At 35.1% G+C, this 27,591-nt stretch overlaps 1 protein-coding gene across 3 annotated transcripts in view; it reads right to left on the bottom strand.

The window, feature by feature from the left end:
* Positions 1–539: 539 nt before the first annotated feature.
* Positions 540–27,591, bottom strand: part of LOC588997 (ATP-binding cassette sub-family C member 9) — a 49,214-nt gene continuing 22,162 nt past the window's right edge. Inside the window, exons 7-32 of one of the 3 annotated variants that reach the window (XM_030972568.1) lie at positions 26,244–26,378; positions 25,645–25,807; positions 25,194–25,234; positions 24,454–24,699; positions 23,405–23,575; positions 20,818–20,896; positions 20,108–20,213; positions 19,070–19,168; positions 17,760–17,925; positions 17,275–17,412; positions 16,008–16,203; positions 15,392–15,624; positions 13,849–14,018; positions 12,545–12,614; positions 11,857–12,014; positions 10,711–10,803; positions 10,331–10,433; positions 9,455–9,574; positions 8,996–9,107; positions 4,784–4,914; positions 4,078–4,156; positions 3,247–3,355; positions 2,753–2,856; positions 2,232–2,365; positions 1,853–1,915; positions 540–1,333 (exon numbers count right to left, since the gene is read on the bottom strand). In XM_030972568.1, coding sequence (XP_030828428.1) covers positions 1,196–1,333; positions 1,853–1,915; positions 2,232–2,365; positions 2,753–2,856; positions 3,247–3,355; positions 4,078–4,156; positions 4,784–4,914; positions 8,996–9,107; positions 9,455–9,574; positions 10,331–10,433; positions 10,711–10,803; positions 11,857–12,014; positions 12,545–12,614; positions 13,849–14,018; positions 15,392–15,624; positions 16,008–16,203; positions 17,275–17,412; positions 17,760–17,925; positions 19,070–19,168; positions 20,108–20,213; positions 20,818–20,896; positions 23,405–23,575; positions 24,454–24,699; positions 25,194–25,234; positions 25,645–25,807; positions 26,244–26,378 — 3,357 coding nt within the window. In that variant the 3' untranslated portion in view covers positions 540–1,195. Of the gene's footprint in view, positions 1,334–1,852; positions 1,916–2,231; positions 2,366–2,752; positions 2,857–3,246; positions 3,356–4,077; positions 4,157–4,783; positions 4,915–8,995; positions 9,108–9,454; positions 9,575–10,330; positions 10,434–10,710; positions 10,804–11,856; positions 12,015–12,544; positions 12,615–13,848; positions 14,019–15,391; positions 15,625–16,007; positions 16,204–17,274; positions 17,413–17,759; positions 17,926–19,069; positions 19,169–20,107; positions 20,214–20,817; positions 20,897–23,404; positions 23,576–24,453; positions 24,700–25,193; positions 25,235–25,644; positions 25,808–26,243; positions 26,379–27,591 lie in introns of those variants that run through there. The other 2 variants (XM_030972569.1, XR_004061759.1) reach the window with 2 other exon arrangements.

Raw genomic sequence — 27,591 nt, 5'->3', positions numbered from 1 at the left:
GATTGTCATTCACTGATTGGTCAAAACTATATCACATGTCAAGGAGCATTTCGATCTATCAAGTATCATTACGTCAGAGGGGTTGATAGCTACTATCAAACCCTGGGATAGGACCCCTAACCCCTCCCGCGACTTAGTTGCGCACACAAATTTTTTGAGTTGCTAGGCTACCGCAATCGCGCGGTTACGCGCAGCGCGTAGGAATTCAATACTCTTGCCTTGGACTTGATGTTGGATTTTTCTTATTTGGGTTAGTAAATTCCTCTTGATCTCGTTTCCTGTTTTTAGAGCTAGATCTAGACCTACAGCTAGACCTAATCATGAATCAATAAAAAGGATGAGGTATATAAAACAAATATGGACTGCTCTGTAATCGGATGATGGTGGGAACTACCACTCCCTCGGTGGTGTTCACACCGGCCCTTCTATCAACCCCTCGGCTTCGCCTCGGGGATGATAGAAGGGCCGGTGTAAACACTACCTTGGGAGTGATATTTCCCACCATCATCCTCATGAGCAGTCAATATTTGTATACTATACCCCAGGTCAACGGATCCATTCATACACACAATGTGCACGATCTTCATTCCCTGGGGAGTATTCAGACCATAATGGTCACCGTGAGGGCATAACTAAAGTAATTACTATCACAAAAGCTTTCATCATCCTATCATAAGTACATGGTTACCTTGTCAGAAGAAATTCTTAATGCATTGCAGTCTGTATAGCTTTGACCAATCCGGGTTATACAAGTATAGGGGCGCCGAATTATGAGCGCCTTAAAGGAAACATTATTCTCATAGATGAATGAGTTATGAACCTAATTAGATACACCATAATAAAAGGGCTCTTCATTCATCATATACGAAAACGAGAGAACCTCGTAACATTTACATCATTTTGTTTGGCCACATACATGAAATCAAAGGAGGTATAAAGATACCACATTTACAAGACCCTTAACACTTAAATCATGCTTGTGCCCGCGAGTGCGCTCTTTAGGTCTAAAATATATTGATAACTATACCACCTGTTGTCACCTGACCAAAGCCGCATGACATATTGACAACATATAAAATCATTTCTACATGATACATCTCCGATTGTACTGTTAAAGAATAATATTCTTAAATTCTTATAATGTGAACAAGTGGAAGTGACATATCGTAATCAAGCTGATGGAAATTTCACTTAGTTAAAGCTTATTTCTGACAAGAGAAGCAAAGATACCATATTTTCTCTTTAGCAGAGATTTTGGTGTTCCCACCTCTGCGACGTGTCCTTCGGAGAGTACAACAATCTGATCTGAATCCAGGATACTTGATACACGATGCTGTTATACAATTTACAAAAGATACATAAATTAATTGCGTTAACGTATATTGAATAACAAAGTAGACGTTAAAGATTATTTGTTTACATTTCTGCCATTTATTTTTCTTCTTTCTTTTTATCCCTTTTCTGTATATTTGTTTTCTTCTCCTTCCATCAATTCCCTACTTCTTCTTATTTTCTTTATCCTTTTCTTTTTCTTTTCATTTTCGTATTCTTCTTATCCTCATCCTCCTTCTTCTACCCCTTCTTCTTTTTCTTCAGCTTCTTCTTCTTCTTCTCCTACTCCATCTCCTCCTCCTCCTCCTCATTCTTCTTCTTCTAGTTCTTCTTGTCCTCTCTCCTGCTATTAAGATTTCCTTCTTTGTCACTAAAGGTGAGACATCACTAATTTGGGATCCATTTATTGAGGATGAAAATAGACATGTTGTTTTGAATTGTTAATCGATGAATTAGGTATAAAAACAGGTTTAAGAATACAAGTTTTAAATTAATTCAATTTGAGATTTTGAGTACTTACCGCAATTGTGATGACGGTTTCCTTCTGGAAAGCAGTTGCGACGACTTCCTGTAGAATAGCATCCTATGAACGAATATGGAATAAACATTGAATATTTTTTTTACTGTCAAAGCAAAACACAATACCTTTTAATGGACTGAAGAATAGGCACTTATAACGTAGGAAATTGTTAAAAGCTCAGCAGTAAAAAAAATGTAATGCCTTTTCATTAAAACATAGAAAATGTTTAAAACGCAGGAAATGATTAAGGTTAACAAGAGAATTAACAAATTTGATTAAAAAAGAAAGAATAGAAAGTCATATCGATGGTAATATTAAGAAAACATAAACGTTGACTGCGGGGGAATTAAAACTTCGACAAGCACAAAAGAAATTATACCGTGTGGACATCAATGGAGGCCGTTGCTTCATCCATTATCAGAATGCGACTTTTCTTGAGCATAGCCCGAGCAAGGCAGAAGAGTTGTCTTTCACCCACACTGAAATTAACTCCTCCTTCGTGTACCAGCGAGTCTAGAGATTTGAATTCCCAGTTTAGCAAAAGGAAAAGAAAAAAGAATAACAAAGAGCGTGTTAGCTTTAGCAATATACTCATATGCAAACTATTATAGACATCATTTCATAGAAGTCATGTTTCATTAAATGTGGCTCATAATTTCAAGTCACTTTTGTATACAGAGGAAAGTTTGGCTTTTTATTTCATTTGTTGATACATTTTAGAAATAGATTTAAAGTTAATGCACGCTTCCATCATCTATCACGTTGATCATTGATAATTCGTCGCTGTTTTCACGAAGTGACGGTAGTGAAAAAATTGCATTCACTTTGCGTTACGATTTTCCTCACTACCGTCACTTCGTGAAAACAAGGACGAATTGTGTAAGAAGAAAATAAACCTACCGAGATTGTTTGGAAGATCTCTCACAAGCTCCTTGAGTTGGGCAACTTCCAATGCTTCCCATATATCAGCATCTGATTGCCTTTCCTCAGGATCTAGGTTGAATCTTTATTAGTCAGACAGAAGAAAGGTCAAGAGAATAAAAACCGTAAGAACGGATGGGACTACAGGAATTCGTTATTTTGGGTGGGAGATCATTGGATCGAGTTTTAATTCTGATGAAAACCATTGCAGGCCATGTAGTGCGCTTGGGAATAATTCTTGGTACACTGAACTGAATAACGAGCTACTTATATCTGAGTCACACTAACAAACCGACTGATTCTTAGCCATTCCGGATAACATGTTATTTGTTTCGGTTATCTGTTGGTCTGGTATTGGTCTCGTGGATGTGAGTGGAGAATCCATTTTATTATGATTGTCAAACCTGATTTTTGTCTTCAAAGAGATATGTTATACTGACTACGAAATTTGATCTGTGAATATATCAACTGACCTAACTGTGCCTGTGAACATGAAAGGGTCTTGAGGTATGATGGCAAGACGACTTCGCAAATCGACGAGAGACAGCTTCCCGATATCGATCCCATCGATGTGTATAGATCCTGGAGATTAGCAAATATCATAAACAGCATATATAGGATTGTTAGGACAAACATCAACATCCTCAAAATACACTCATAGATGTTTTGGTAAATCGTCACAATCATGATTATTCAATTTACCGTCCCCAACCTGCAGGCTACAAATACAATTAAAGGAAAAATTTCAACCCTAAACATTACCACGGCTATTTGATATTAATTTATGGATATAACCATGGACCCAGCCACCCAGGGGCGTCACTATATTATAGAACTTTTTCAGTGGGGGTATTTCTTCTCTTTCTTTCTTCTTTTCTCTTTCTATTCCTTTACCTTTTTTCTTTCCCTCTCATTTATTCCTTCCTCCCTTTCTCATTTTCCCGACGGCAGCGCACGTCAACCGACAAAATCCTGATAGGTGGGAGGGGATGTCGCACGCCGACACCCCCTCCTTTTAGCGACGCCCCTGCATGTACCTACTTCGTAGTAGGTCTATCATATAACGTGTACATTCATGTAAACATGTTTACTAGTTGATCTCAAATGCATCAATCAGGCGATAACAATTGAGTACACCATTGATGTTTTAGATATGCCTATAAAGGATAATGTAAACAAATGTGAAACATAAACGTTTTAAGAAGAACGAGAGCGTCATTTTATGGGTCACAGTCACATTATTTATATGTTTTTCTATTACTTCGCTCATTCTTTATTAATAAAAGACTATATAGGGAACATACCTTTAAATGTATCGATGATGCGGAAAAGTGTCAGTGTCAGCGAAGACTTCCCACTCCCTGTTCGGCCACAAATACCAACCTATTCAAGTAAGTGATAAATGCCAATACTTGGTATATTTTATGAACAAAGAGAATTAGATCTCACAAATATTGTATGACTTCGCCTATCAAAAGGAAAGTTACAAGAATTGTCAAAGTCGATATATAATTTTTGGTCAGACAAACTGATTTATCATACCACCCAGCAACCTATGGAGATAGAAAAATGATGAATCTACATCAAATAATTGGAGCCTGGTTTCGTCTAATACAAATCATATGAAAACGTTTAGATATTCTGAATATGACGCTTTATTTTTTCTAGACTAACAGTAACAGTAATAAAAAGTGCTAATTTAGCCATTTCAGACGAAATATAATTGGAAGAGAGGATGTCTTATTTTCCAAATAAATTAAATATAAATTTGGTCACTCTTTAGAGGTCAGGCATTTCAAATTACGGACATCATCTATCAAAATATTTTTCACTCTTGTATTACTCCTGATTTCGTCTAGAGATAAGCAAGAAAAGGCATTCATCAAAAGGGATTTCGACATTCACATAATTGGATATCGTCATCGATATTATGAACCGATGAATGAGTTTTGCTGTGGAGATGAAATTTAATAGAATAATGAATAATGGGATGGATATATAATAGATTACCTTCATGCCTGGTTTGAAATCAATGCTAACACCATGAAGGATAGCAGGTAGGGTAGCCGCATACCTAGCATGTACTCGATTGTATATTACATGGCCCATCTCTGGCCAATTACGGCTTGGAGTAACAGACCCTGTTTTAAAATAAATCAATGATAGCGTTTGCTGATCAAAAAACTTGTCAACAAGTCTTCCTAACATGTGCGCTTGTATGAACACTTACACCATCTTTGTGTTTTTAAACAGAATTAATTACAAGCTTTCTCAGGAATATGGCAGAAGCTGAGTTTGGAATGAAAAGAATAACACTTTGATTCAAACTTTGTGTATCATCAAATCAGATTAAGACAGTTTACAAACTTTTACAAAGTTTATGTCTTTGAACCGGTGAATATTCATTCCAGATTTACACACTAATTACAATGTCAGATCTAGAATCATTATGTATGGATACAATTTTTATGAACGTATTAACATTTCACAATGATCAGCGTTGTGAAATTGTATGTCAGGCACTAGTCTGTTTTAAGTTAATTGATAATTAGATAATACGTATCACCTTTTGATTTCGTCAAGATTTTAAGTTATTTATTAGGCGATATGTACTGTATATACGTATACGTATCACCTTTTGATTTCGTCAGGATTTGTATTATAATTATATATATATATATATATATATATATATATATATAATTTACTATTATTCTGTCATAAATTGTTCGCAGGATATCTCAAGAAAGGATAAAGCAATTGAAACTTGCAATGATGATAGATCTTAGTCCAACTTAGAACTGCGTGACTTTTCAGCCACGCCAGATCATCGTAACGACATCCAGGCGCCATTTTGTGAAATTTTTTGGAAATCAACTCATGATCATATTTTTTTAATTTTTTTATTTTGTTAATATTTTTTTTTTAACGGAATGTCTTTTATCATTCATTTTTATCATGATTAAGGTCAATATCCGTCCGGTAAATTTCAAATAGTAAGACGCGTGCGTACGCGTACGTCCGTGCATCAGTTCGTGCGCAAAATTAAAAAATTCTTCAGAATCATCTCTAATTCCATTTCATTCATTTTGCACACGTTTCAGGCCTTTTTAGGCATTTACAATTTTTGCGCGCGCACACGACCACGCGCGCGTTTTCGTACGTCATGGCTTTCGCAACATAGAATCACCATTGTTTTTTTCTTTCATGATATTTTACATACTCTTCTGAACAATTTGAACCCATGTTTATCTCTTTATGATCATTCATAATGCCCGCGTCACACTGTCCCGAAGTTGACATAGGATGGACACACAGTGCAAAAAATTGCATCTTATAATAATAATAATAATAATATGTCTTGTTTACCCAGGGAAGCCTCATCAGTATTCATACTGTTCTCCCTGGGGGCCCTGCGATCATATTATTACCCCGGTCATCGGATTCAGGCTTACCCGCACACAATGTATGCACATTCTCCACTCCCATTCCAGCCAGTGCATCATTTTTACAAGCGCACACTTGCTAATCTAAGCACATTAGCTTTCGCATCCTACCGGGTACCCATTTAACACCTGGGTGGAGAGTGGCAAATGAAGATCAATGTCTTGCCAAAGGACATTAGTGCCGCGGTGGGACTTGAACCGCGGACCTTGTGATCCACAGTCCGGTGACATATCCACTCGTCCACGACACCTCTACGAATTAAATCCAATGATGGGGTTATCCTCACATTCTCATAACGGAAGACTGAAAAGACCCTTTGATATAAATTAACATAATTATATCATCTATGAAATCAATGCGAGTGAGAGTAGCGAGCGAGCTTTGGGAGAAATCGCCCTAATATTCACTTTAAATAAGGAGCACGTTTAAAAAGAGAAGAAAAGGGAACACTTATCGAAAAGGATAAGACACTTATTAAAAAGGCACTTATGAGAATGGTAAATGGGAATTTGTCGACGGAATTGGGGCGTCCATCAGATTTTGATAGAGGCATTCATAAGAGTTGAAAATGAGAATTAATGAAAAGGGGATAGGTCCCTTATTAGAAAGGAAAAGGGGCACGTATCATTGTTAACAAGGAAATTGTCAGAGGTGTAAAGGGGCATTTATCGCCCCTGAAAAGAGGCACTGACTAAATATGAAAAGGGGTACTTATGAGAATTTAATGGGACACTTTTAATAGGTAAAAAGGGGGCATTTAAGAAAAGGGGAAGGAGCTCTTTTGTTCTAATGGGAAAAGGGGGCACTTAATAATTAGATTGGAAAAGGGGCACACGTGGAAATAAAAGGTGTGCTTATGGGAGTTAAAGTGGGTAGTTATTAAAAGGGGAGGGGCACTTCCTACAAAGTAAAGGAGGCACTGGTGAAAGTAAAAGAAGTAAAAGTAAAGTGCCTCAAATTTGAATAGGGTAATTATCAGGGGTGAAGGGAGCACTTGTCAAAAGTGGAATGGGCACTTTTTAAGGTAAAATGGGCCCTTTTGCTCTGTAAAAAAAGCACTTCTTACGAAGTTATAGGGGCACTTTTTCTACGTAAGAAAGGGCACTTTTGAGGTACTTGAAAAAGCCTCTGGCTATGAGGCTGGCTTTTTATATTCATTTTTTCATTCATTTAAAATGGTTTATTTCAAATAAAACTTTCATCGCGGCGTTTAGCCGAATTACACAAGTTTACAAACAAAATTAAAAACACATAATGTAATATAAAACATGGCATAACATGATATATTAAATCTGAAAAACAAATCAGTATAGATATGAGAAATATACGAGAAATATAGCTTATTGAAACATGTCCACGTTATCATGACACATGGGAAACGCTTGAGCTACTTAAATTCGGTTGTCTTCGCCGACACCGTGGTCCCATCTGGATGTCATCGTACTATAATACGATGGCTACACGATGGCTACACGATGGCATTGCGAGGGTTTTACGTAGCCGAAGACAATCGGGCAGCTTCTTGTTTCCTTCGTATCGACTTCGTGAGGTGATAATGCCCGATGGCACCGATGATCACACGAAGTAATTACGAAGATGACACGATTTGACAAGATGCCCTCACGATGGCCTTACGAAGGGAAAAATGGACACACGAATGCAACACGAAAGTGAACCATCGCAAGGTCTTCGGGCAATTTTTTGGCACGCCAAAGATTTTGCCACCGCTCACGAAGTTGCTGCCGGAGTCTGAAAAATCCACCGGCGGCCACACGATTGTTTCAGATGCCCTCACGAATGGCCCGATATGGCCCGATGTTTTTACGATCAGAGCCGAATTTGGAATTTTCCTTCATTGTGTGTCCATCTTATGTCAACTTCGGGACAGGGTGACGCGGGCATAACGGAATGAGCGTCCGTTCAAGATAAATGTCCGTGCGCGTGAGATCTTGTAATACATAGCATATATGGGCAAAAACATGCCTTTCAAAAATCCATTAGAGCTCTTTGGGATGCTCGGGGACCCTCATTTTTTTCTTCATATTTGGATAGAGTATGAGTCGGAGATATGATTTCATGTCTTATTTGGCCATTGAGTACAACGTGACGTCATCATAATCGCCACGAGACTCAAATACGAATTTGCATATTATGACGTCAGCATATTTATGGGAAATTAAGTGTATCTCTGTAAATTTTGATCATATCTCTCCCAATCCCTGAGACGATTCTGTACGCAGCAGGCGACATTTATTTCTCATTTTAACAATGGCATCATGGCCCATTCTTTCGATTAATGGAGGCATGTCAATTTTCCCAATTTTGCGTGTATTATTTATATGAGGTGACTTTTTCTGAAATTCTACATTCCAGTCTTGTTTGAGCAAAATCTCCAAACAAAAATTCGCTCGATTTTCTGCCAGCTTCTGATTTGTTGTAGCTGAGAAAATTCTCTGCACCGAAAGTAACATTTATTATTTAATCAGATGTTGGGATCATGGCCTTATCTTAACTAAAAGATGTGATTTGAGATCGCATTTTTCGTTAACGTCTAATGTCTATGTGGTATATTGGTCCTGGCGACCCAGGTTCGATTCCCGGAGGGTCAATTTTTTTAATTAAAAAAAAAAATCGTGAAAATGCGTTCTTTATTAAAAACATTAGAATAGGCATCACCTCATTCAAATGACAAATTCTTGTCTAGTTATATTGTGATATATCTTAAAGGAAGATATTAGCCTACATGACCAAACTTAATTATGCATGATGAGTTACCTTCATATTTCTCGTTCTCTACCTTGGTATAGTACTCGATCCTCTCTACAGAATTCATGCCCAACTCGACACAGGTTGAATTACGAACAACCCATGCCAGGGAATATGCAGCCTTAGGAAGAAAATCAAATATCATGTAATCCTGGAAAGCTGATTAAATACTGGTTTGCATTTTGATGTTGCAAATTTCAGAGATTCCTTATTTACACATTTTATTGAATTTGATAAATGGTCCTACCCCTCTCTCTCTCTCTCTCTCTCTCTCTCTATCTCGGTCTCTCTATTTTTCTTTTACGTTTCTCATTTCCTTTGATTATGACCATCTCCTTCTTTTTTCAACCGTCTTAATTAAAATTACGTTGCAAAGTCTTAATCACATTGCTACTTATTCTCTTCCAGCATTACTTCGCGATATTAAGTTTCCAGAAATAGTTAACAAAATGTGAAATTTATATTTACCTTGACTGCATATGTTATTGCCAAACCAACAAGACTAGCGCCAAAAGTAGCTGGATGAAGAGCCGAGGCAGCAAGACTAGTCAGTCCAGCTGCTAGAACAATCAGGGCTCCTATCACATCCTTTATAACAAAGAGTAAGATATGAATGATAATAATGTTAATAAGACATTGATGTTACAAGGAAAACATGACTATAATTTACAATCATCAGATAATTTAACTCCATTTTTCTATAGTGCAGCCCCCTTCAGTACAATCATTTATATCAAGACGTTCAGGACAATACAAGCAGGATCACACATGCCAAAGACAATAATCGGCTTTTAATCCAATCTGAAAGTTTTGAGGGGAAAGTAAAAAAGAACTCACAAAAATGAAATTTGACGTTATATCATATTTCATTAAGGTGTTATGCACTTGGTATTCTTTCTGTAATTGGATATCCAGATTTATTAATAACAGATTTGATACAAATATTACTTTATTTTATGTTTCACGAGACTAGATTGTATTTATTTAGAATTGCTCCCTGCCTTCCGGAACGCAGCCAAGTTAATACGAATAGACTAAATTTTGTCTTTTTGCTAAAGATCATTATTTCACCCTCGCATTAGCTAAAATGATTTGCAACCTTTACCAAATACCTTTCTAAACTACTTTAGCCACCCCTTTCAAGCTGTTATAAACTCATGACGAATTTCTGTAGAGCAACTTTATAGCTTATAACAGGCATTTTATTACTGTTATTTTCAATGTCAAGTTCAATTTTGTACATGGGACATATAGGCTATATCCATCGTCACGATTACACAAAGATCAGATTCATAATTAGCACCATCATAAAAGTTGGAATTCGGAATGGAAAATGATACATACCAATCGGATCCCCAGCCATCGCGTACTAACTTGAAGAAAGCAGTAAGCCACGTGGTTTCTCTCGATTTTACCAACGATATTCTGCCTGAATCTTTTCTGAAGTCTTTACAAAGAATTTAAAAAACAATTCCCTCAATTAACGCCTTACACATAAGTAAGAAATGATACTATGAATGGGAAGCAGAATGAACAAGAGAAAGAAATGGCACATTTATTTTAACACAGTTTAGACGATTGAACATTTGTTAACACAATATGCAAGAACATGAACGTTTCGTATGTATTGTCTTGATTATATTTACACTGGTATGCATACATCTGGTGAAAACCTAAACAAATCTTCTAATTAAAACAAAAGTCTAGTGATGTAAGTCAATTACCTGTAGGCCCGTATGGTAGTCAATCCTCCAAGCGACTCAGTAAACTGGGAGAAGACGGGTGAGGAGGAAATACTCACCAACCGTTGCATTTCCCTGTGTTATTCATTTGAAAACAAAACATTCAAAGTTTGATGTCTTTATGATTATAACCCATTCGTTAGGTCAACATTTTTTAATGTGTCATTCTACATATAAAAACCAACAACCAATTAGCGATTATGCATGTGTATTCCTATTGTATCCTATTGTAAAATATACATATGATAATGAAGCTACTTATATATTACTACTACTACTTCTACTACCACTACTACCACTACTACCACTACTACCACTACTACTATATACTTGCAAGCTTTAGGTTTTCTATATATACTACTACTATTACTACTACATGTACTACTGCCGCCACCACTACCACTACTACCACAACTACTTACTACTATCGGAACTGCTACTACTACTACTACTACTTTCTCTATATAATGCATCTATCTCTGGTTAACAAAAAAATGAACCCTTGTCGAAACAACACACATGCTTACTATGCATGTATAGAATCATTACCCACCGTTGTGACAAGAAGAGGTACATGTATTTCATGATCAAAACGCTAAATCATTATGTAAAAGTTATGAAAACCCAGCATCAGTTAAAAAACTTGAGCTATCTGTATCTCCTGCCACCAATTGAGTCCATTGACCCGGGCCTTTTTTGTTTGTTTTAGAAAGTGTTTTTTTTTTTCATTCAATGAACCAAATTTAACATAATCGGTTTTCGTGCGCCATATGACGCGTTCGACACGTTTTTACAAAACCAGGTTTGTAAAAAAAAGCGTCAAAACGCGTCATATGACGTACATAAACCTCGGTTTGTCGACAAATCTCCTTTGTGAATTCAGGCCAGTGAGTTTGAGGGTAAAAGGGCATCTCATGTAGATAATATATACGTAATTACAAATGATTCTTGTTAACCCATTTTTTCGTTTCGATAAATTTAGTACTCAAAAATAAATTATGGAATCGAAAGGAAATGACCGAAATTTAAAGCAATACCTTAATTTTTTTTACCAAGCTTTATAAACAAACCCTATTCCAAAACTGCTACGCGACAATCAATATGATACACGCCAATTTTCCCACTTACCTTGAGCTATCAATAAAGATTTTCATAATGAACATGTAAGCCAGGCTGATGGGGATCATAGCCACAATGAAATACCAGGAGATGATTGCATTAATTATCACTCCAGTCATGGTCGCTAAGAAGAACTTTAATACAGCCAAGATGAATAGACCTTGGGTCTACAACAGAAAAAGAAAATTGAAAAATGTATTCTTCTCATGTCATTCGGCAATTTTTTCTTCTCCTTTATTTTCTACATATTCTTAATATATACATATTTTTTAAACCCTGATAAAGTTTTGCGTCCATCGCCCTCTCTGTACGATCATCTAAACACTGTGCGATACAAAAATGCGATAAAAATGGCATTCAATCAGTGAATTAAAGAAAAAATGTATACAAGTACATTTTGTACTATAACCAAATGTATGTATTATGTATTGTCCAAATTACAAGCGTTGTGCTTTCACAAATTGTCGCCTCTTTCCGCCATTTTTTTAAATTGTAAACAAAAAATGTAATATTTTTTATGTTTATAAGGAGGAAAAATATGTCCTTTGATTTTGAAATCTAAATATGTTTCAACAATTGTAAGATGAAAATAAATTATGTTTTTAGACATTATACTAGGCATTGTTCGCAAAAGAAAGGAAATCGTTACTCTTGACAACAGTTTGCATTGGCTGCTTGTACTGAGTGCATTGCATACCTGATCAAGTCTCTGCATGTCAGAAGCAAAGCGGTTCATGATTCGTCCAATCGGGGTCGTGTCAAAAAATCTACAAGATAATGAAATAATTTGTTAGACTGTTGCTGTAACATAAATGCTGTCTTTGAATCAGAGATATACCGTAAAATGTGAATATGTAAATAAATCTGCATGTATATTGCCACATTGACAAATAAAATGCACAAACTTAAGAACACACTGTAGTATTTTTAAAAATTATTTCACACAGGCGCGAATCTACGTTGCGATTTTTTCGGCCTGGGCCCCCCACCCCAGCCCCCCAGACTGCTTAGAAAAATAGGATAATAACGTAAATGTAACCGTCTTTAAAACAAAAAAACAAAAGCGGGCCCCCCTCCCCCCAAAAAATAATATTTTCGCCAACACCAAAACCAAATTAGTGGTTCTCCTTTCCATCACCACCCTCCTTCTGCGTATTTACCGGCTGGATGGCCCCCCCCCCCCAAAAAAAAAAAAATAAATAAATAAATAAATAAATAAATAAATAAATAAATAAATAAAAAAAATAAATATAAATAAATAAAAAAATAAAAAATAAAGAAATAAAGAAATAAAGAAATACAAAATAATTAAAAAAAAATGTGCTCTTACCCCCCCCCCCCCACCGGCCGGCTGAGTCGGCGCTAAATTTTTCCTCAAAAACTGTACAAAAAACAAACATGTGCTCTTACCCCCCCCCCCCCCCTCCCCCGCGCTTATTTAACGGCCGGCTGAGTCGGTGCTAAATTTTTTCTCAAGATTTGGCCCCCACCCTTCTTGTCGTCGGCTGGATCTGCCCCTGATTTCACATGCTGTACAGATTCCCATGTAATTTACATTAACCATTCCCAGACGTACTTTATTTGGGGAGTCAACCATCAAGCTTTATGATTTATATAATGGCTGATTCAAATCGCGCAACAGATTTTCGTTCGTCTGTGTGTTTGAAGTTTACTTTGCACTATCTCCTCGGAGGGCATACTACGTATGATAAGGGTGTGTGAGGAGGTCTTATCATCTCCTTTTCACGATCCTCTGCCTCTTCCTTCACTTCCTCTTCTACTAAAAAAAACCCTTTACGTTATCATGTAACGTGTGTGTGTTTGTTGTTGTTGTTGTTGTTGTTTTTTTTTTGGGGGGGGGGGCACAGGAGGCATGCGCCCCTCCGCCCCTCCCCCCGCTGCTGATCGTAAGTGGTCATCTCGTACTTATACTGGTATGACAAAAGAGAGGAATTAATGGTCAAAGGGAGTTAGATCTTTCTATTAAATTAAAGTACTCACCTCATTGGTGCTCTCAGTATTCGATTTAGCATTAAATTATGTAGATTCGTTGAGGCTTGGACACTCTGAAAAAGTAGAATCATTGTCCATACCACACACAGGACCATATCAGCAGCATTTAGAGCACAGTATACACCGACATATTCCATCAGCAAAGCATTGCAATCTTCCTGCAAACAAAGGAAACAAGTGATGTCAAATTACCACTATCTAGATTAAAAAAAATCTGGCGTATTTACCTTGGGGGGGGGGGGGGGGTGGATGGGGCTCCCAAAACTGTCAAGTTTTTAATGGTTGGTTTCACGGATTTCGTTTGAGAATTTATTTCTCATAGAAAAAAAATCTGCTATGAGCTTACATTAAAGGTCCTATTTAAATTCATAAATCTCAAAATAAAAAATCCTTAGGGGTTGAGCTCCTCCGCGGCACATCATAATCTAATACCCCCTATTACCCCCATAATCTAATGCTGTTTGCTATGAATTTTACCTTGCTACTTTCAGATACAGAGAATTATTATGAAATATTGCACTCATGAGCTTACTTTAATTTGTTTAATAATGTGTAATAATTTGATTGTAGCACATTGATATTGATATTGATATTTTATTTATTTTATTTTATTTATGCATGTTCACAATTTCACAATTCATTGAAGTTAACATCACATGAAAAATTAATCTAATATAACAAATCATTTTCAATTTTATATGGATCATGGATGAATAGGTGTAGAAAAAGAATAAAACATTGTTTTATCAAAGACAAGTTGCAACTTATATACAGTTTGAAGAATGAACACACAAAAGTGATGAAACATAAGCAAATAGAGCTTGAATCGTTAAAACACCTTTCAAATATATAATATATGACAAATAAAATTCCTAAAGTTTTGTAGTGAACTATTTACACTATTTACAAAGTTAAAAAAAAAAAAAAAAAAAAAAAGAATTTCGTTAAGCCTAGTAAGAAAATTATGTTAGATTTAATTAGAACTGATAAATAGATTATAATGTAAGTAATATCTTACATCTGTGAAATGATAATACATTTGAGTACTCTTTTAAAGGAGTTTGTTGATTTTATATTTCGAATATCATTAGGTAAAGAATTCCATACATCTGGACCTCTGTGTCTGATTGATTTCTGGGCTAATGTAGTGTGAGGATTGACCACATGTAAATTCGATGACTGCCTTGTTGAATACGAATGAACCATGTTATTAGGTTGGAACATTGAAGATAATGACGTAGGTAATAATTTGATATTAAAACGGAACATAAATATGGCAATTTGGAGGAAGTTAATATCATCAATCTTTAAGCATTTCAGTTTAACAAATATATTTATGTAACAGACCCGACTTGTTCTTCGACTTTGTGTGCATTATTTCGACCATTTTAATCTATCTGTTTGTATTTGTATTTTTATTTGAAATCCAACCTCAAGTATTGGTTGCAATATCAAAGGAAATGATAATGATATTACAAATAATATGTATGTCCCTAAGAGAAAACAGATAGGGATGGGTAGGCCTACTTACAGCTGTTGCATTGCTGGGTAACTTGGCACCAGCCGATGACCAGGCAGAAAGCCAGAATTGTGTTCCAGCTTTAGCCACGTTCTGAAGTATAGCAAAGATGCATACGAAGAAGCTTGGACATAATCCAAACTGACATAAATAATACCAGTAGTATCGATAGGATATCGAACCGCTATTCCTCTCCTCCGATTCGATCAATTTGCTTGAAGAGTCGTCATTTTGTGGACGTTGACCTAAATGTCCATACAAATAAGAGAATAATTCAAATCCACACTGCATCTTCCTTTGAACTGGCGGTACTAGACAAAATAAGGAAAATATTTGACATTTCCAGAGTCTTGTGACATACTGTGTTACGATCCCATAACATCTTCTTATTTATGTGAATTTAGGCATCAAAATAATTTTTGTTTAATCATCTTAAACTGTTTTTTTTAAACTCATTTCTTAATTTTTGTACACAATAAATTTAATGACTTCCTAAATATTTATTAGCCAGTGCAGTGCCCAAAGAGAATCATGGTGCAAATTCGAAAACGTCAAGCCTCTTTGACTTAACCCATTTTTAATATTTAGACGACTATTTGGTGGATTTTTAATGGTGATCTATTTTTACCTTTCTTAATCTTCGATATTTTTTTCTTGAGTAATTTTCGTTCTTCATCTGTTGAACTGCAGTATCCGACTTCTAATTCTGCTTCATCGGCCGCTTTGAGAGATAGATTCCAAGACTCTACGAGGGAAGGATCCAATTTAGCAATCTCTCGCAATGTTCCTTTCCTAGCTATACGTCCGTTTTTGAGAAAGACCACCTGAAAACATCATCACAATCACTGTAAGTGCCATTCTTATCTTTATTCTTTAATAAAAAACGATCATAACAATAATACTGCAACATAATATTTGAACCAAGGATACGTGTTTGTTTGTTTCTACAAACTAGAACAAATTGATATCAATGTTTGAACATAACGTTTGGCTATTTTTCACATTTATTTATTGTTTAAAAGTTTTGACGCTTTCCGGCCGGTCTACATCATTTGCGGAAGCCATTTACTATATACAGGTCAGACTTGATAAGCAAAGGTTACAGAACGGAGATCCCTCCAAGTAACCCTTGGATGATTATGAGTTCAGTTGTAACCCTCTGTGCGGATGCATTATACACATATTGGTTCAGCTCAGTTTACTCTTTGTGGCACTATACCACTGTTTCACGTCACATCGTTAGTCCGACGTATAGTCAAAAGATTCCTACCTCTAACACAAAACCTCAACATTATTATAACTGTCACATTAACCCAAATTTTCAGTGGGACATGCGACTTCGAACAGCATACACAATTGGAAACAACCCCCCCCCCCTCCAAAAAGAAGAAGACTTGAGCCTACACAATCTAAATACTAAAACGTTAAATCACCATATAAAAAGGCCAAGGAGTGACCATTTTCTTCAAAATGTCAGAGTAACAACTCTATCATGCTACATATTCAACATTTAAAGTGTTGGATCAAGCATGTTCTAAGTGATAATCTACCATTTTGAAAAAGTGATCACTTCTTGGCCCTTCTAATTGGTGACTTAACATTTCAGTTCTGAGAGTGTAATCTCACATGCGCAACCTAATTAGTCTTAGGACTAACGGACTGGTGGACCAGTGGCGGAGACTTAAGACCAGTTGATTACCCCTACCACTGACGAAATTCTAGAAAATGCCCATGCCTCCTTTTGAAACACAACCTAAAGAAAAAATGTATACGTTTCAACTTTAGACCCAAGAAGAACCTGGAAATTAGACATTTTGTTTTTCTGATATTTTATTTAAGTAAACTGGTACCCATTCCCCCCTTATACAATCCTGGATCGACCCTGACCCCCTTACCTGATCAGCATGTTCCAAGTATTGGATCTGATGTGTGACAAGCACGACAGTTCTTCTTTCCTCGATCAAGAAATCAAGAATACCCTTGAAGAATATGTGACTACCAACGTGCACATCAAGGGCTGATAGTGGATCATCCTGAGAGAGAGAGAGAGAGAGAGAGAGAGAGAGAGAGAGAGAGAGAGAGAGAGAGAGAGAGAGAGATAGAGAGAGAGAGAGTGAGATGAAGGTTCCTTGTTTGTTCATTTCCAATAACCTTTCCGCTGACTCATTATTATTATCTCAAGTCATTCTATTTCTATTTATAATCAGATATGAATCAATTTTAAGGGATGAATCCTATATTTGAAAATTTAACTATCATGAAGACTCTGGCTCCGATGCACAAAGAAGTCAAAAATAACCTTGACTAAACCACGATTAATTAAATCAGATTCTTATAAATATGCATGATTATTTCCGTGATGAATTTGCTGATTACTTACCAAAAGGACGACATCATTTGAGCTATACATGGCCCTGGCTACACTGATGCGTTGCTTCTGACCTCCGCTAAGGTTGATACCCTTCTCACCAATCTCCGTTTGGTCTCCCATAGGGAGGATATCAATATCAGGTTGTAAACAACATGCTTCCAATATTGTTTTATATCTGCGGAGGGGGGGGGGGGGGTGGGATAATGGGATACAAGACTAATAAATCAAGATTATTGCCTGTATATTATGCACAAATCTAGTTTACATTGGTGTTAAATGAAATGTTAACACGTAAACTAAACAAGGTTTTGTGTGCTGAACAAGCTGGAACGAATTCAAAAGTGATTGTAGTGACTTGACCTCAGAAGATAAATTGTAAATATTATTGTCTTGTCTTTATTGTGTGGCTTGAAGTCCGGCCTTTTATTCAATTGTCACTCATTTCTTGAATGACACCTGTAACATTATTAAAGGTGCCACACATACTTTCTCTGGCAAGCACAATTTCTAAACCCTGTTGTATTGGGATTTGCAGTTATTCTGGCAAGCACATTCCACATCCTATGTGATTGGTATAGCATGCATATTACACTTGCTTGCCACACCTACATTCATCACTCCTCCTGAGCTGTTCTTATTAACACACGTCTTTTAGAGAGAGTTTAAAGTCTACGCCAAAGCTAATTCAGTTTCATCATAATTCATGTCTTACTTCTCTGCTTGTTTCTCTACTCGGTTCTAAGGCCTTATTACTTTATATAGATCAAGAGTTTCTTCTCACTTACTTCATCCGCAAAGAAGCGACATTACTTTGTTAATAGTTTTACATTTTCTTCCTACGGGTACTATGCAATATTTGATCCACTACCTATTATTGACCCTGTGAGCTAATTTTTCCCAACCGTCGGTTGCAACAGATGTGTCTATGAGACAAGATGGGAAAGAAATCATTTTCTATTTCTTTTATATTAGGTGAACAAGTCCCTAAACGATAATAGGCATGATAATTTTTTTCAGTTTATCCATTGTCTTCAATTTCATCTAACCAGGCAATTATATTTCCAATTCTGAAAACTTCTTTCGCCCAATCCTTTTTTTTCTTTTAAAAGAAGGTCATCACATACCCTTTGCTTCCTTCCTCTTTTTTGGTCCAATTTAAATCTGAATCTACATTTTTTGTATTTAACCTTTTTAAAAAAAGACATAGAGAGAGAGAGAGGAGAGAGGGAGTGGAGAGATAGAGAGAGAGAGAGAGAGAGAGAGAGAGAGAGAGAGGGGGGGGGGGGGTAGGGGGCATGCAAGAAGAATTATGTGGTTACCTTTTCTGGCTAAAGGTGTTTCCGAATACGATATTATCCTTCAGGCTAGCGTTGATCAGCCACGCTGTCTGTGCTGCATATGCAACTCCGATCATTTTGCTTGAAAGATTAATCAAACAACAAACGAGAATACAATTTTTTTCTTCAAGAAAAAAATATTTTTGCAGATTATACTAGCATACTTTATAAGATGATGACGTGGATCCTAATCAAATGATTGGTTGAAAGCGTACAAGTGACCTGGCATTTATTTTGCCTAACGTGTAATTTGGATAATAACCGGTCATTATCTAATGGTAATGAACGGTCATTATCAAAATCATGTTATAAAACATTACAAAAATGAAATAAAACATAATCTTATAAAACAAATAACACACACCATTTTTTCGGGCATTATTAAAACTACCCACACGAGGTACCTTTGGAACAGTCTAACACGCCCCAGGGCGATAGCCGAGGGCGTTTAGATTCTTACTAATGCCCTCACTGATGCGTTGTATTTGTATACTTCACTCATGATAATCCCCAAATTCTTCTTAAAGTGACTCGGTAACATTGCCTCAGATTCTGAAACAAAATTCTGTCTGATTATCAAGATATTTATGATTGGAAATCGAAATTTCAATTTTCGTTTTCCTATCACTACAGTCTATTGGGGAAAATGAGTATGGTGAAACCGGACACTCAAATATTTTGTTTACCATACTCAACTTATGGAATCTTAGCGAAGGGGAAAACACACCAACCCTATATTTCATACAAACGATTTTTCTGAAAGTTAGAGACTCATATTACTTTTACACTGGAATTTTTAGGTATCAGCTGAACAACCTAAAATGGAAAGAAAATGATACTCGTCTCGGGCTAGGAAAGAGCTCGAATATTACAATTTTACAATGTCTAAAAGTAAGAGAAAATGGGATGAATATATGACAGTATACATCAAAAGTTCTAAAAATTAGGATTTTCTCATCTGAACTTATGAATAAAGCGTAAACTTGGCTTAACACTAGAATATTTTATGAATGATTGTACCTGTGATGTTTGACTACACCATCCAACGTGATCATCTCATCCAACATGGCCGACAAGAGAGAAGATTTACCTGCTCCAATCTTACCAACAATCATTGTAAGTCGACCTGTAATGATACAATGGCCATGGTTACCTCATCAAAATATGAAACAATCAAGCCAATAAACATTGAAACAATAACAAATACATCTCATTGCAGCAATTACTCAACAATAACTGTGTGAACAAAACGAAAAAATACAATTTAATGAAAAGCGCGTTTAGCTGATGCAATAGGGAATATATTTCTTAAGAGTTTGTTTATCGGACGTTGACTCATTTTAGATGATTATTCAAATAAACTTAATGTCTGCTTTTGTCTGGCAACATTCCAAAGACATCTCACAATGAACGTACCCAGGGTCGCATCATCAGTATAGACACTGCTCTCCTTGAGGGCCCTGCAATCATATTATCATCCTGGCTTTATTTTCAATGATACTATCTCTACCGGTTACCTATTTCCTTCACCTGGGTGACGATTGATAAACATAGACTCATTACTTGCTAAAATACGCTATAGTGCCGTTGAAGTGATTCGAATCCCGTATCGTGAGCCTCAGAGTCTGGTGGATATCTGCTAGAATATAGGACATTGTGTGCTCAATTAATATAATTATATGCACATTGGAAGAACCATTATCACATATATGAAAAGTGAAAGTACTTGCCTGCCGGTATGTCAATATTCACATCGGATATTATGGGTGTTCTGGGCTCACGGTTCCATGAAAATGAACCGTTTTTGATCTGTTTACATCAATATAACAAAAATGTATTTTCAATTCAATTTAATTTAATTTGCATTTATTTAATTCTCGATTAAAAATAACATTGATACAAAATACAAAATTATTTATAAAAAAATTTAGAAAATGAAATGGGGAACTACATAAATAAGCATAGTTCCCAAAGCATTCATAGCATAATGTAAAGCAAAGATAAACGAGCACAAAGATAAGAAAAAAACATTAATAAAAAAGAAACAAAAAACATATATCCCAAATATAAACATAAGATAAATAACTATACATGTTTGAGATAACGAAACTGCTTCAATTTTTTTGAAGGAATTAACTGACTTGCAATCAAAAACATCTTTGGGGATGGAGTTCCAATTCACAGGGAAATTATGTCGTACTGATTTCATAACCTTTTTTTGTTTTTACTGGCCATAAGTGACAAAAATCCTTAAAACGGGTTTTGTGATTATGTGTTTGGTAATTAAGAGTGAACATCTGAAAAATATTAACAGGTAATTTATTTTGAAAGTAAAAGAAACCAAAAAGTGCAATTGAGTAATAGTACAGTACAAAAATATTACGATTTTTCAATTTTCTAAACAGTGGGGCAGAATGGGCACAATAATGACATCCAAGGCATATGCGAAGGGCTTTTTTTTTTGCAATTTAAATAATTTATCTAATTTAATTCGACTACAATTAACCCAAACAGCAACACAATAATTTAAATATGAGAGCATTAATGAATTATAAAGTAGTAATAATGCTGAAGGTGGAAGCAAGTATTTTAATCTGTATAATATACCAATACATTTAGATACCTTTTGAGTGAATTTATTGACATGAGTGTCCTATTGCATATTGAAATTAATAAAAACACCAAGAAAATTAACAATTTTAACCTTATTTAATTGAACATAATTTATTTTTATTAAAAAATTATCAAGCGAATTAGTGAAATTTGACTTATGGAAGAAAGTAATTTTTTTACTAGGATTTATTAACCATCTATTTGATTTGAACCATTTTGTTACTATGTCTAATTCAGTATTGATATTATTTTTTAAGTTATGAGTGTTAGGTTGGATGTAAATTAAAGTAGTATCGTCAGCGTACATAATGTAATTAAATTTGTCAGAAGAATGTGTAAGATCATTAATGTAAATTGAAAACAGTAGAGGACCTAGGATAGAACATTGTGGTACGCCGTGTGTAATAGAAGAAACATTTGAGGAACTGTTATTATAAACTACATATTGAGATCTATTAGAAGGATAACTTTCAAACCAAGATAGTGGTAAGCCCCGAATCCCATAGTGTTCTAATTTGGATTAAAGTATTCTATGATTAACAATATCATAGGCTTTAGAAAGGTCCATGAAAATTCCAATGTAAAATGTATTGGTATGAATTGCTGACAATACTTTATCTTGTAATTCTATCAAAGTATGTGTAGTAGAGTAATTTTTCCTGAAGCCACATTGTGAATCTGTAAGAATTTTATTTTTAAAACAAAATGAATATAATCGGTTATAGATACATTTTTCTAACAACTTTGATATACGGCAGAATAGATATTGGCCTATAATTATCAAATTTATGAGGATCATCTTTTTTTAAATACGGGGGCTTTTTTTTTAAGCTATTTTTAGTTTATCTGGGACTAAGTCTATAGAAAGAGAGAGATTAAATATAAATACTACTGGCTGAACAATATAAAATATAATTTTTTCATTAAGTTAGTACTAAGATTATCAAATCCAACTGAATTACTGTTGTGTAGTGAACTACTATTAAATCTATAAAACTTCATTTTCTGTTATAGGATTACAAAAACAAAAAACTGTTGATAAAACCAGTCAGATGATCCTTAAAAGAAGTATTGTTAGAAGAACTGACCATCGATGTGGTTATCCGTCTACAACAGTTCATAACATGTTGATTAAATTCAGTTGCTATATGTTGTGGGGATCACAAACTTTCTCAGTTCCATTAAAAAAGTATTCAGGTAAATATTTTGTAGGCTTATTTAGTAATGAGTTTTTAACTGACCAAGTCTGTTTAGTATTATTTTTATATAACTTTAAAATGTGAGAAAAGTATGATTTTTTTGCATGCTTTAACAGATTACACAATTTATTTCTATATTTTTTGTCTTTTCTTTCATTATCCAATGTATTGTTTATCTCACTATTATAGTCTTTGTAAGTTATAAAACCAACGATTTGTAAAAATTCCCTGATTTGCAAAGTAAATGAATATAATGAAATATAAATAGCCTATACATGCTCTATCAGATGTAAATGGAAAGAAATCGTAATCTAAATGGAAAAGGATGTTTTTTATTCTGTGTTTTGTTTTAATTATCCAATGTGTCTTAGGGTGATAAGGAGAACATCTTTCATTTCAATGATTAGTGAAAAATGTTTAGACTTAGATCAAGTTGCTGCATTATATTTCCGTGCAATGATGATCACCTTGTTACTTATCATAAATGGCGAGTGATATTACATACCTTCAATGCAATGCCCGATGGAACTGTTTCAGCATTCATGTTCGCCATAGGAATAGATTGCGTTTGAGATTCAATATGATCGTTTGACAACGTTGAGTATGGAATTGATCCATATTTCTTATCATACCCTCTCTTCAGTTTTTGGATCAAAGCACTGGCATTGGTGAGTTTCTACACATAAATAGAACCAAAAAAAAAGGGGGTGGGCGGCCCGGGATGGAGGCGTCGGAGGATACATTAATACATCATAAAATTGCATGTCAAAGTGATGTTTATATTCAGTTATAAGTCGGTGCTGAAATAAAGAAGATGATGATGAAGATACTAAATACGGAAGAAGCATGTTCGTGTATGAAGAAAAAAGAACAGCAGCTTCTTTATCACTGTCATTTATCAATCCTACCAGAAAACAATATCAATTAATATCGATGTTAATGTCAATTTCGATTTCAATCAGAGTCCGTATGAACGTTAGCATTTTTTAAATTCTCTGATCAAAAATCGAGGCGACATGACCATATTATCATAATGCACCCAAGTCCTTTCATAATTCGATCACCCTGCCCGTAAAATATTTCTGTATTCATTTATTTATATATTTTTGATAATTGTACAGGATGGTTAATTATCTTTAAAAATGGCCTTCCATGACGTCATGTTAACAGCATACAGTTAACAAATTAATTATTCATACCCTGTAAATTTGAAGTGTTTTTTCCCGTAACTCAAGAATAAAAGGTAGACTGTTTGAATGTGGGCCTTTGTTGAATACTTTTTGGATGTAAGCTTTGATATGTCACATTATCAAGAAACACATCGGCAAAATCCATTTTTCACATACAAAACTTACAAAACTTATTAAGGGTATGAATAATTTAGCTATCAACTTTATATTCAGATTTTAACTTAAAACAAACATAAAGACGAGACACCAAATCATCAAATGGTAATATAAAATAAGGCATAACGGAAAAATATACAATGTACCGTTTGCAAAAAGGAGTATGTATTGGCAATTTTATCAAAGATCACACAATTTCTTATCATACTTTCTTCTTTTCTTTATCATCGTTGTCCTCATTCGTTTCACCGCCCTTCAATGAATTGCATTCGATCTCGGGAGCTTTGAAGAACTTTTCTAGTCGACGTTTACTGACGAAAGCCATGATAAAGAATGACGACACTCTTGGTAGTAACTGTAGATGAAGCTGAAACTGGTTGACGACTGCTAATGATGTGAAGGCTAAGTCAGGAGTCAGGCTCTTGCCGGAGAATACACTGTACAGGCTTAGAGCCTAAATCAGTCCAAAACAGGAAGAAAAAAATTTATACTCGAAGAACTCAAGTTTTAAAAACATTTTTTAAAGCGCCTGGGAGTGAGAAAAGAAAAGAAAAATAATGTATGATGCAAAATGTTAAATCCACCATTCCAAATATTGATTTGATATTTAGTGTAAAAGTGGAATGATCGGTGATATCCAGGTCATTGAAAATCAAAGGATTGGTTAATGTTCGATTATTTAAATCAAATCAGATGAGGACTCCAGATTCAAAGGATCAAATTTCCAATTACGTCATCATATGAAATATTATATTGGATAAATTTACATGACTAACAAAGCACCACCACAAATTTCTATATCATATTCCAAAGTTCCACAAATCCATTTGATCAGATTGAGCTTTTCTTGGTCTGAGAATTCACCTTATACAGACGAAGTGTCTCTCTACAAAATTGATTCTGATTACGTTTAGTTGTTGCTACATTAAACTTATTTGTTATACTTACTACAAGCATAACAAGAAGTGGGACTGCATTGGCCAGGGAATCTGAAAGAAAAGAAAAGAAAAGAAATATTCCATACCAATTTCTGTGCTAGTAATAATTACAACACCAAGTGATAGAGATAATCATATCAAAAATACCATGAAAAATACCATCGAAAATGATTAGGCTAGCAATGATAATGATAAATGATTGCATCAGGAAAAGAAAAAGATAATTAGGTAAAAATACGTGAATAAATCAATTAATACTTTTGCATTAAACATTAATACATACAATTCTACCTTCTATATAACACTCTCATTCTGAAAGGCCATTGACAATACTTGTCTTTTATGAAACATGGTGTTGCGAAGTTTATCGAATTTTATTAAATATTTGACCAATGTTCAGACAATTGTTATCGTTAAATTTCCCTGGAATATTCCCTGCAATGCTATAAAACAGTACTTACTTAGCTGGACACGCCAGAACATTTGAACCTTTTGTTTACCGACTTCTTTGTTTCTTGTGACCTCGATAGCCTGTTGAAATATTCTCTCCCAAGCGTTTAATTTGACGACTTTCATTTCTTGCAGTACCTCGTTAGTCTGCTTTAACCGTTCATCTGACAGTTTCTAGAATGAACATCAATCATAACAAAACAACCAGTTTGAGAACAGTAGCCATGTTAGCAATTGAGAAAGAAAAGGATTTCTCCTTGGATGACTGAGGGGGGGGGGGGGGGGGAGAGCAACATTTCGATAGGGTAATGGGAAGGTTTCCATGGAATAACCCGAAAGATGATAGTTTCCACCTATAATGTTTCTCGATCTGTAGGACCTCGCATGACGAATAAACAGGGGCGAGGACCTTTTCCATTAACTTACTTACTAAACAATGATAAAGCGATACAAATCAACTAAATAGCCCCTACTTATTACCTAGCTTACCAACTTACCAACTAGCAACAACATAATTAAAAAGCCCTTAGAGCAATTGACAGTATAATTAATATTGAGAGATAAATAAGGGAAGATTTAGGGATTCGTTTTTCACATGAATTAAACTTACCATAGCCTCCTTTTGGTACAATAATTGTCTATTAGCAATGTAGATCTGAACAGGTATAGACAGTGGAAGTATGACGCAGCTAACCAGAGCTGACACTCCAAGTTCACAGTAGAGAATGATCATGTATATAACAACCTGCTCAACAGAAAAGTTCAAAAGTTCAAATGATACGTGACAACATAACACCATTGTTCATTTGCAGCCTTTTATAAAGCATTACTTCCAAAAGGTGAACTTCTCTCTTAAAGGTATAGACCAGTTTTGGAAATGCCCCCTCTCAAAAAATGAAATGGAAGTTCTTATTACCAATCATGGGAAATAAATGTTTTGACTAACACGTGATGTTACAAATTTTGCCGGGAAACGGCCTACTAATTGATACATTTGGTAAGTTATCATATCTATCCGGACTGGATAGATATCGCGTATTCCCATATACATCTTTCTATATACAGTGCTTGTACCTTTACCAAGACTGGTCCAAATTTCTTATAATTTTGATGATTCCACAACCTTGCAATACACACCAATGCTTATATGCTAGATGATCAACCTTCTCTGATCGATTCCACAACGTTTCTTTCACAATGTAATCGCATGACCAGGTCTATACCTTTAAATATGGTTATGCTGAGGAAAGCACATAACTCTCCCCTTTTTTCTTCAATTGTTTACGCTATGTTTAGTAAAATATGTCACTTTAAGATAACCCTCGTATAATCCTATGCTTTTGTAAACATCTTATGTTTATTCAGATACCCTAATTTGTATACAGACCTATTAACTGGGTCCTACATAACAAAAGCTTTGCTTTTTAGTAGATCCCCTACTTTATGTAGCTTATACAATGTATTTATCATACTGATGATTATATCTTTTGTTATAACTATTACCACGTACATTATGTTTCTATATTGTATTTTTAGTTATAATTATTACCATGTTCATTATGTTCAATTATGTTATCTTCGATAAAGTGGAAATAGTAGACTTGCAAACTTGACACTTAAAATATCTTTTTATGACGACCGGCGCTGAAATACAGTAGATAATTTTCAAAACTTATACCCTTTGTCACATAATGAAATTCTCAAGAATGAATATCATGATATGTTATATCTTTTTAGGTCCATCGAGGGCAACCAATCTGAAGGCTACTCTTAAAGGATAAAAATAGTAATAATATATACTCTTCCTTCCAACCTCCACTTTCTCGCCTTTCCATCTCACTTCTATTTTCTATCTACTTTCCTTAGTCCTTCGAGGACTTTACACATGGTGTACTGTAAACCTCTTCCGCGACTATCATGTAGATTCATTACGTGAGCGAAATTCACCTTCTATAGTC

This window comes from Strongylocentrotus purpuratus, unplaced genomic scaffold, assembly GCF_000002235.5.
Source record: "Strongylocentrotus purpuratus isolate Spur 01 unplaced genomic scaffold, Spur_5.0 spur5_scaffold_6, whole genome shotgun sequence".
NCBI lineage: Eukaryota > Metazoa > Echinodermata > Echinoidea > Camarodonta > Strongylocentrotidae > Strongylocentrotus > Strongylocentrotus purpuratus.
This window is presented reverse-complemented; position numbering and strand designations above follow the sequence as displayed.